At 33.3% G+C, this 11,808-nt stretch overlaps 1 protein-coding gene across 1 annotated transcript; it reads right to left on the reverse strand.

Moving 5' to 3' along the window:
- Positions 1–1,177: 1,177 nt before the first annotated feature.
- LOC25484100 (50S ribosomal protein L9) lies at positions 1,178–7,485 on the reverse strand. Its single transcript, XM_013612855.3, has 6 exons — positions 7,310–7,485; positions 6,922–7,100; positions 5,828–5,962; positions 4,798–4,914; positions 3,931–4,035; positions 1,178–1,639 (listed from the first exon to the last, which is right to left on the reverse strand). The coding sequence occupies exons 2-6, from the start codon at positions 7,072–7,074 to the stop codon at positions 1,475–1,477; spliced, it is 675 nt and encodes a 224-aa protein (XP_013468309.1). The 5' UTR covers positions 7,075–7,100; positions 7,310–7,485; the 3' UTR covers positions 1,178–1,474.
- Positions 7,486–11,808: the final 4,323 nt, after the last annotated feature.

Here is an 11,808-nt window from a genome sequence, read left to right on the forward strand (position 1 = left end):
ATTATTTGTTATTTGCTGGCGCATATGGATGTGGAGGAACAAAATTATTTTTGAGGATGATTTTCGGCGTCGGATTGACCCAACGTATGCTAAACTATTTTTGAGGATGATTTTCAGCGTCGGACTGACCCAACGTATGCTATTCTCAAAATGGTTGAAGACATAGACAACTACTCCAACCATCCTTTAAAAACTCACAAAAACGACACTATTTTTATTGGCTGGAAAATACCTCGGGATGGGTGGATTAAGCTTAATTGTGACGGAGCATACAAGGATTCCTTGGGTCTAGCTGGTTGTGGTTGTCTATTCTGGAACTCAGATGGTAGATGGCTTAAAGGGTACACACGCAAAATTGAAAATTGTGACGCGCTTTGTGTTGAAATGTGATGAATGTATTTGGGAATGCAGCTTGCTTGGAAACATGGTTTCCACCATCTTCAAGTGGAAAGTAACTCAAAATCTCTGGTTGATATGATCACAGGGAAAATCAATATCAATGGCAATCCGACCACCTTAATGCGTCGTATACAAGAGCTCTTAAAGTTGAATTGGCAGGTACATTTCAATCATACATGACGAGAAGGAATCAGATTGGCTAGCCAATCTTAGTTTTTCTATGGACTCTTTTAACATTCATGCTATGGATACTCCTCCTAGTGAGGTCTCTAGTCTCCTTTTTTATGACATTTATGGTGCTAGCATGCCTAAAAACATTCATGTAACTTTGTAGTTCTTTTTTCTAGGTGTTAGCCCTCTTTTATTACCAAAAAAATAAAAATTAAACCCCACGTTTTTTGTTATACCCCATATATGTTAATTGTTATACTCAAATACTATCCATTTCATTGTTACTTTTTCCTTTTTCAAATGAAAAGATGCACACTTACTAACTTAGACCTTCATGTTTTAGGTTGGTCTAAGTTAACAAAAGTGTCACAAGTATATCTCAATGGTGGGTAACAAAAACACTAAAACATATGCTACAACAATCCCAAGTACGAGACGTACACCAGGATCTAAAATAAAAAGTTAAACCCTACTTACTACTGTTTGCAAGATTTGTTAAGACTGGTTTTACCATCAATTCATCATCATCACATAAAACTGCATCACTATCTGAACTATATAACCAACCATATAATGTGACCTACTAAGAACGTCATATGCAATTGAATTGAGAAGTGTAGTACTTCCTCCAAAAGGGGTAAATTACAAAACTTCCATCAAAATCCGAATTGGATACGAAGATGATTATTTTAAGACAGAACTGGGTGGATCAAAATCATTTGCAAGTCAGAAGAAACATTTGACAAGTAGAAAGTTTTATAAAAGAGAATGCTAACACAATAAGAGATTTCACCTAAGGACAAAGAATACGGTTAGAAAAGGGTTGCACTTCTGCAATCCTCAAGTTGAATTTATCAGTATAAACCAGAACCCTTGTAAACTTGGGTTCAACAAGATAACTAACTTATTTACTTCGGATCTTAACTTTCAAAGCCCAATTAAGCTTGCCCTCCGGCAAAGGGATGGACCTCGGTAAACGTAGTGGCACCTCATATTCTCCAATGGTCGATAAAGGTGTTGGAAGATGCAGATTTTCAGCTGTGATGTTCACACAGAGTTGTCTTGCAACCTAAAAATGACACAACAATGAAAGAGGGTTGCTTATGTATATAGGAGAGAGAAGAAATAAAAGACCCTGTGATATGACAGTGTTAGTAATATACTATATGTTATAATTTCTATGAAAATAAATAATCCTTGGTCTGTATTGCATGCCAGATGATTGCTTTAGCTTGTGCTCTATCTACAGCACATTATCATATCAAAGAAAACTATACTGGTTTGTAATGTTAGTTTCTGTTGCAATCCACATCTTATTTGAAAATTGGGTTCTTATTAAAGAAAATTTGGATCCATTTTCATCTTATTAACTTACTCCCTCCGTCCCATTATAATTGAGTCTTTTGCTCATTTCACACATATTAAGAAAAAGTGTAGTATAAGTGAAAGAGTGAGAAAAATGATTTTGAGTGCCTTTGTTAAGTATTGGTGCATTCTTTTTTATCATAAATGGAAAGTAGAATATATTGAATTGGAAGTGGTGAAAGTAGTATTATTTGAGTTATAATTGGAAAAAAGTAATTAATATTGTATTGGAAAATGAAATGGGTTAATTTTTTTAGGACAATATTTTTTTACAAATGGCTCAGTTATTATGGGACGGAGGGAGTAAGAGATAACAAAAGAGAAATAACAAAATGCTCTCTCCGCCCCATAATAACTGAGTCATTTGTAAAAAAATATTGTCCCAAAAAGATTGACCCATTTCACTTTTCAATACAATAATAATTACTTTTTTCCAATTATAACTCTAATTAATACTACTTTCATCACTCCCAATTCAATATATTCTACTTTGCATTTATGATAAGAATGAATGCACCAATACTTGACAAGACACTCAAACCTATTTTCTCTCTCTCTTTCACTTGTACACTTTTTCTTAATGTGTAAAATTAACAAAATGCTCAGTTAACATGGGACGGAGGGAGTATTATGAAATGGTTTTTGAACTTCCAAGTTTCAATTAACAACGGTAAGATACATTAGCAAATGATAGTAATGGACTTAGAATTAGCCAGACTCACCAAATAAGGGAGAGGGAGATACATGATGGAGAATATAAAATGAAGAGTTAATTATTACAGAATTTGGTATGTCAGAAACCAAAATAGATTCCATAACAAGAAGATCAACTGGAAATCAGCAATTAACATTATCATCTCCAACACATCTCTCTCTGGTAACAAAACTGTTAAGACTTCAGCTGTTGATATGAGAGTTTGTTTTCCTAAAAGCTCTCAAAATCAACATTCACCCTCCAAAGGCTACAATCACTAAAGAAGTGATCTGGCATCCCCCCCTAACAAGCTGGCTTAAAGTCAACACAGATGGGGCTGTTTTGAAGAATCCTATTAAAGCAGCTTGTGGTGGCATCTTTAGGAACTCATTTGGTTTTACTGTGGGCTGTTTTGCTTAAAAGCTTGATACAGAATCTGCTTTCATTGCAGAAATCTATGGTGCCATGCTTGCAATTGAAATAGCAAACCAAAACAATTGGTTACATATGGCTTGAAACTGACTCTATGCTTCTGGTAATGGCCTTCAAATCTGCTCATATGGTTCCTTGCTCTCTAAGAAACAGATGGGCTAATTGTTTAGAACTCACTAAAAATATGAATTTCTTGGTCTCTCATATTTTTAGAGAAGGAAATTCCTGTGCTGATAGTTTAGCTAGCCTAGACTTAGATTGCAATGAATTTGTTTGGTGGAACTATCCCCCTACTGTCATTAGAAGTGAAGTTGTTAGAAACATGTTGGGGATGCCCAATTTTAGAGTTACTAGCTCCTAGTCTAGTTTGTTTTTCTGCTTTGCTTTGTTGTATGTTTCTTCCTTTTATTGAATGAAATTGGGTAGTGTGCTTTGCACTACTCTTGTTTTAAAAAAAATAAAAAATATTACAGAATTTGTAAAAGTAGGATATAGAGAAATAAAGGAGAGAAGGAACGCAGAGTAATTATTACTAGACTAGGAGTGTTTTCAGCCACTCTGCCTAGGCTGTCAGCTCTAGGATTGAGAGATTTCTTATAGGATTTCTTGTTTCTTTATCAATCTTGTAATTCTTTCCAAAGGGCTTAAATACTGGGACAGATTGAGGTTTGTACCAAAATAAAAGTAGGGTTTCCAAGAGGTTGGGAATTTGTTGGTCTGAATATATCAACAAAACAAAAGGGTAAACAGGCCAAGAAAGTCCATCTTGCGGCATTAATATTAGTTGCATTTTTTTAACATCGTAAAGTTTTAATTTGTTACTTAGTTGCTATCAAGAAAACATTTAAATAATGAAGAACAAATATTACCTCGGCCACAAGAGCTTTTTTTGACACTGGTATCTGTAACTCCAAGGGCTCGTCTTTTGATTCACGTGCCTTCGCTTTTTTAACATCAATTAACCTCCGCAAGACCTATTAGAGTATCACATTAACTAGTGAGTTTTAAAAATGAAAGACTATCAAATTATCTGGTAAACTTTTTCTCCTAAAACTTCAGCAGTTGCTGTCTTTGCGAGTATCATCACAATCATAGTTTAAAAAAACCAAGCCAGACGAATCAACAAGAAAACCCATAAATAAGTAAAGTGGCATGTCCGCTTAACTGCCAGCTGGAAACAAATGGAGTTTAGTTGAACAAATCCAAAACCAATGACGGAGAACCAGTTTGAACGAAGTTTTTTAGTAATTGCTTTAACATTTACAATTCAACCCAAAAACAGTAACATGGTAAAATTTTGTTAGCTTACTGTATAATATAGGGTCATCTTATCTCTTCCTTATTCGAGCCCGGGTTATGGACGAAGGGAATGAGACAGAAATAGAAGCAACAACTGGGTTTATTACGTGACAGCTCACGATGTTCATATCGATCTATTATGCGCCTTTGCATTTGACTTTGGTTAGACCTCATACAATAACTGTCCTAACTCTACCGTATCGTATTATATAATTTTTAAAATAAATTTTCACACCAATTCAACCACAATTGAACAAGTGAACTATAATACATTCACCATTTCAGAAAAGTTCATTTACACTTTAGCTATGGCAAATTCCTCAACGAATGGCAATAAATATGAAACAATCGTCTGACTAGAAAATTATTCCCAAAAAAGGACCACAAATGGTCTCAATCAAACAGGCTTGAAAATCTTTGAAGAGTAAACTACTAACCAGCTTAGCTTTATCAAGAATCAGTCCGGCCCTTTCATACTCTTTCATCAAATCTTCCTTTGACTCGGTAACAACAACGACATCTTCTTGCTTCACTTCTTCAGTAGGTTGATAAATCTGAAACATTTAAAACATGATTCTAGCAATTGATGAAGGCAACATAACTTGTTGCAAAGAATAGCCGTGTGAGTATTCAAATGTATATTTTTCAATCATACAAGCACAGAAATATAATGTTGACAGTGTTTACTGTTAGCGGCCAACTCTCGGGTGGGATTTAGACCCACATCGGATAGATAGGAATCTTGAGAAGAGTTTATAAAGAGGAGGCACTCCTCACCGTACAAGCCGGTTTTGTAGGGATGAGTTAGGCCTCGATATTCGTTACATGGTATCAGAGCCTATCAGGTCCATCGTTGGGCTTCCTGCATCTCCACACTTCAGGCCCATTGGGCCGGGCTGAAGCGTGAGGGGGTGTGTTAGCGGCCAACTCTCGGGTGGGATTTAGTCCCACATCGGATAGATAGGAATCTTGAGAAGAGTTTATAAAGAGGAGGCACTCCTCACTGTACAAGCCGGATTTGTAGGGATGAGTTAGGCCTCGATATTCGTTACATTTACTGCACAGACATTCACATAAACAAAGAAAGACAGGGAAAGGATTGTCTTCAGATCAGAAATCTGACAGTACTGTCATGATTCATAGAAAGAATTTAAAGTTACTCCATAACAATGTTGTCAGCCACATATCACAAAATAGCTGATGGTTCAGATTCCGCTACACAATAGTGTGTTGTAGTGCCGCTCTAGCCACTTTTTTGTACTATATAACTTATAACGGAACAACAGTGACTTGTTCAAATTTTTCCACGCAATAGCGCCAGTACTTAACAACATGTTCCGCTATGGCACGCTAATTATTATGAAGATTATACAATGCAAAGACATGAATTCACATAATGATGACTGACATTGACAGAATAACTGTATGGATAAGTAGGTAAACAAACATAAGGGAGCAAAAGAAAACCTTGCGCTGCTCAGTGAGGAGATAAGCAAACTTATCAATGTTAGGGACAGCAAGGAGCTTGGGCATTAGGTGGTTGCGAAAAAATCCAGGAGCAACTTTGACAGTTTCACCAGCTTTTCCCAGCTTATCTATGTTCTACAAATTGAAAATTATAAACATCATAAGTTTGAATCAAATCCAATCCCAGAAAACAAAACATGATAAATCAGGGTTTTAAACTATGAAGCACAGATACGGACACTGGACACGACACTGACACTGCTAATAATTTGAGAAAATCACATGATTTAGTGGTAATTATATGTGTCGGTGTCGGGCATGTAAAGGAGTGTCCGTGCTTCATAGTTTTAAATAAAAGGTCTGGGATCACAATTTACATCACAATATAATAGTTTTCAATGTTGCTGAAACTGCAATGCTACCGCAATTGAAGTAAAGACTACATTTCTACAGTATCAAAGACCACAATGTGATCACAACCACTATTTAAAACCATGGGATAAATAAGGGTTTAAAAAAAGGTATGCAACTGCAATCTAAACCACAGCATAATGGTTTTCAATGTTGCCAAACTGCAATGTGACCACAATTGTGGTCGCATTGGCCATTTTCCACAATATCATAGATCGCAACACGACTGCAGCCATTACCACAACCACTACTTAAAAGCCTGAGATAGGTAATAATGGTTTTCAATGTTTTCGAACCACAACACAGCCACGATTGAGGTGGCATAGGCCACATTTGATCGCAATTCACCACAACATCAAGGATCCCGACTGCAACCGTTACCATAACCACTATTTAAAACCATTAGAGATTCAACTATGAATTGATACAAACACTAGACACGACATTGACACCGGTAATAATTTGAGAAAATGACATAATTGAATGTAATATCATGTGTCGTATCGGCCACTTACACGTGCCGGACATGCCTTCGTTGAAAAGTGTCAGTGCTACTGCATAGATATACAATAGTGGTTTTCAATGTCGCCGAAAATCACAACATAACACGGCATTTAACTGTAGTTCTCACCACTGCAGCCATTACCGCGGCCGCAATTTAAAACCCTGAGATAGATACTTACAGTTGTAAGAATGACTTGAAGCTTCCTGTTGTAACGCAATCCTTGAGATGCATACATGAGTCGGTTCACCACAACACTATCATTAACATTAACAGCATCTTTAAATCTAATAATCTGCCTAACACCATGTCTTCCAAATTGAAGATACCCCATTCAGATTCGTAATCACACTTTTATCTCTGTTAAAACCCAAAAACATAATCATGTATAAAACCCAATAATTTCATTTCTTCATAAAATCAGAATATGTGAAAGAAAATGAAAGTTATATTTATATCAGAAATGAGGAAATCGCGCGCTACGAGAAACGGAGAAAGGGGAAGAAGAATCTGAAAATGAAAATGAAAATGAAAATGGAAGAAGGAAAAGCTGGACGGAGTTTTTTCACCTTTATTGGCGGTTGATGACGAACTGCGGTTGCGTTTATCCGGCGAGTGGAGTTCAGTGGGAATCAAACTTGTTTCTGGTGACAAGGGGGTATTGCTGAGTTTTTGCTGCTTTACGGTGTGTTTGTTTGAAGAGAAACACAAGAGAGAGAGTAAGGTTACAATCTTCGCTGATATGAGAAGAAAGGCAAAGAGAGAGATGTTTTTCCATGATATTCCATTATTACCCTTAGTTCATTGCTTTAAATTTCAACTAGCAGGCATAACGCTGGCTTTATTGAAAATCAATACGTGTAAGTATACTGCAATGATATATTTCACATATTATTTAATTAATTACGAGCAATAGTGTAAAAAAAAAGTTAATTATGTTTTAGGACACCGCGTTTCCAACATTAGTCCTTACTTAAATTTTATTAAATTTTTGGTCCCCGACGTTTTTTCCTTTAGCAAAATAGGTTCTCGCTGTTAATTGTTGTTGATTGAGCACATGTGGATGCCACATCTGACTTTTTTTGTTAGGTTAAATATGTTTTTAGTCCCTATAAAATTGAGACATTTTAAGTTTAGTCCTTACTTAATTTTAATAGTTGTTTTAGTCCTTATAAAAATATTATGCATTCAATATTAGTCTCTGTTTAATTTATTCTTAAACTCTTAATTTTTTTAACAATTAGAAGTAAAATTTAAGAGTTTAAGGATAATTAAACAAACTTTGTTTTAGTAGGGACTAAAATTAGAAAAAAAAAATTGTAGGAACTAAAAAAGCCTACTAAAACTAGTTATGATAGTATTTTCATCATGAAAAGATATTTTTTACTAGTAATTATTCCAAAAAAAAAACTATCAATTCGGCAAGAAAATCACTCATGTCCGACAATGCAAAAGAAGTCATCGATAAGATAGTGAAAATAGTGAATATTTTTTGCATTGGGATAGTCATTCCACCTATTTCGTCAAGATAAAGAAAACGTAGTCTATCATAACAAAAGATGTTGACCAAAAGATGTTGAAGCGACATAGATTATTTGAGTATAACCTAATATCATTAACCAGAGGCAAAATATTGAATGAGTGTGGAAAAATAATTTCATATTAATTCGAACCAACCCATATGCTCCCATTTCATGCAAAACTAGTGGCAGTATACAAGATGCCTACATATCAACCAAAGAGTAATGCTTAACACATCTACAAAAAAAATTGTTAAAAAACTTAAGAGTTTAAGCATAAATTAAACAAATTTGAATTGAACAAGGACTAATACTGAGTGCATAATATTTTTGTAAGGACTAAAACAACAATTAAAATTAAGTAAGGGCTAAACTTAAAATGTCTCAATTTTACAGGGACTAAAAATATATTTAACCTAACAAAAAAAAGTCAGATGTGGCATCCACTGTGCTTCACTGTTTGCTCAATTAGCAACAATTAACAGCGAGGACCTATTTCGCTAACGGAAAAAACCGTTGGGAACCAAAAATTTAATAAAATTTAAGTAGGGATTAATGTTGGAAATACGCCTATTTATAGGGACCTAAAACATAATTAACCCGAAAAAAAAAAAATATATCGGCTACAATGAGCACATATTTGACAAAACATTTAAACAGTTTTGCTATTTTGCAAGTGTATGTTCCCATTTAAATATTTCATAAAACATTTACGAAACACTGCACTTTTTATTGGTAGAAAAAATACTTAAATTTATGAAGAAAAAAATTTATGTTTCATTTAAAATAAGTAGTTAAATTAATTGACTGAATTTAAACAAAGAATTGAATTAATTTGGATAGAAATGGTAGTATTTAACATAGGGGTATTATAGTACTTTTATTAAGAAGCAACACCTCTCTCTTCTCTATTTCTTCTCTCTTTCTCTTATACCAAACAATTCATCAAATCTACTCTATTTCTCTTTTTTTTTCTCTCTTTTCAAACTCTCTTTTACATGTTTCTCTCTTCACAACTTCTCTCCTAAACCAAACACACCCTAAGATTTTATTTTTTTATTTTTATCTAATAAAGAGGTTTTCATTTTTAAAATGTGTTTATTATTGTCAATCTTTTGTGCCTTTTTTTTTAAAAAAAATATTGTGTAAATATGAATAGTGTAATAAATGTGATAATTTGATGATGATGTTGTTGGAGAAAAGATAAAGAAAAATAAGTGTTAATAAGCGTAGGAGAATAAAGAGTGTTTATTGATATATTTTTTCAATGCACTTTTGACCTATATTATTTTTATCAAATCAAAAAATAAACTGTCAAATTAATCTTTAACATTAGAAGACACTTTATTCATTAGATTATAAATATCTTAAATTAGTCTTTGACTTGTTATATTTGTGTACTAATTTGACAATTTAATAAAGCGACCTTTTTAAAGTATTCATAATCTCATAAAGCTATTTGAGAGTGTCTTACATAGTGAAGAACTAATTTGATGGTTTGTTCTAAAAAGGAATAAATTGGTTTATACTAAAAGAGAATAAACGGTCTAACATTGTAAGACACCTCGTGCCATTATCCATTTGGTGGAGAAGATAAGAGACATTATTATATTATTATAGCCACTAGACTACCTGACAAAAAAAAATATATATAATGTTTGATTAGACAACAAAATATGATAAGTTAAACTTGAAAGCTATAGTATCATATCCCTCTAGTTATAATTTTTATCTTGAATAGGAGCGATTCGAGGTTAGAAATCAGTAGAATAGGGTTAGAAAATAAATTACTAATTTATCTCTATAAAATATAATTTAAAATATAAAATTGAAATCTAATAAAATGTAGATATAAATAAAAAAATAAACAAAAATAATAATTCCATATTAAATAAAAATTAAAATAATTAATAATATTCTCTTTTTGGATAATTGATAAAATTATAACTGAAAATAAATAAAAAATGTGAATATTAGTTTATGTTTTTGAACAAATTAAATATGATTTTTTTTTCTTCTGAGTGTATTTTTCTCATTTATATATACAGGCAAAATTATCCAATTGGTCTCTTAACTTTATTTTAAGTAACACTCTCGTCCTTTATCTTTTTTTTTTTTTTATCCTGATTTAATCTTTTATGTTACAAAATGTCAACATATAATTATCCTTTTTTTTATCAAAAATAGAGCATCAAAAAGTCAAAGATAGAGCATCAAAAACCGTAAAAAAATGTTGCAACCTTTGAAGATACTCTTTTGGATGTGGTATAGTATCAAAATGAATTTACTAGTTAATTTAACTAAGATTTATTGTTTTTTTTTTTGTGGTGGTTGGGGTTCGAACCCCAGACCTTGCATATTTTATGCATTGTCTATACCAACTGAGCTAAACTCACGAGGACGCTAAGATTTATTGATTGGTACAAAGAAAATAAATACTAAAAAAAACTTAATTTGGTTTCACAGTATCAACCAGGATAAAGTGCAATGCAAAATTAATAATGAGTTTCAAATGTCCAGATTGTGTAAAATAGTTTTAGAATGTCGACCAATAACAAGTCCATATTGTCATGAAAATCTATATGTCCTCGTTGTTACAACATGGTAGTTTGGTTGTGAGGATATTTTACGTGGAATCTCATGTTCAAATCCGGGTCACCACATTCTCTCCTTGTATGTTTATTTGAGAATATATTTATTTTTTGAGGGGGGTATTTGAGTGTATACTCGCCACTAGAAGAAAAAAGTTATGATAACCGTTTTAAAAAAATAACTACCAAACACTCAATTCAATTGTACGTGAAGAGTATGTGTTTTTGCATGTGACGAGTATGTGTTTGGACGCACGTTTGCTGCTTGATTATCATGTTTCGAGGCACTTTGACCATGAAAAATATAGAAGCCACAATATGTAGCTTTTTGGTAGACGTAAGTTTGGAGCAAATGTGTCGTGGTTCCAAACATGCAACTAGAGTAGGTCACAACTTATAGTGATATAGCTCAGAGACACTGATGTTGTTTTATGTGATAAGGTAGTAACTAGTAAGCACTTAAGCAGGGTTTAACCTAACACAGAGCAATCCATTTTAAATAATTTTTTTAACGAATAAATCAACAGTTGATACCACACATCCATGATTACAAAAAATATGTTAATATGAAACCTTTTTTTTCATCAATGACTGAGATACTTTACTTTAAAGAGAGTCCAGTTTGGCAAAATTAATTCCTCATTAAGTCAAAAGGGTTTGAAAGTTACTAAGTATATGCATGGGAGTAGGTCAGGTCAAGCAAAGTTCTTTTAACAATGTAATGGATAGTAATCAGGTCAATTCTCTTCCGCATGAGAGTTGATATGCTAACCAAGGCTCACAAAACGCAATAGAGTTTGTTACAAACTGATGCTACCTGATCAGCTAGCATCAACTTGAAGAAGATGGGTTACTGAATAAATCTCATTCATTTTATACAGACGATTTTTATCTAATTTGATTTGCGATATATCCAAGTTTTGTTTATTGATAGGAAATTACAAAATCGGATTTTGC

The sequence above is a fragment of the Medicago truncatula genome, chromosome 1 (genome assembly GCF_003473485.1).
Source record: "Medicago truncatula cultivar Jemalong A17 chromosome 1, MtrunA17r5.0-ANR, whole genome shotgun sequence".
NCBI lineage: Eukaryota > Viridiplantae > Streptophyta > Magnoliopsida > Fabales > Fabaceae > Medicago > Medicago truncatula.

Excerpts from the sequence above, each read along its gene's own strand:
- LOC25484100 (XM_013612855.3), bottom strand. The coding sequence starts at position 7,074 with ATGGGGTATCTTCAATTTGGAAGACATGGTGTTAGGCAGATTATTAGA. Across the intron at positions 4,915-5,827 it reads TCCTCACTGAGCAGCGCAAG|ATTTATCAACCTACTGAAGA; the intron begins GTTTTCTTTTGC and ends TAAATGTTTCAG. Across the intron at positions 4,036-4,797 it reads TTCTTGATAAAGCTAAGCTG|GTCTTGCGGAGGTTAATTGA; the intron begins GTTAGTAGTTTA and ends ATACTCTAATAG.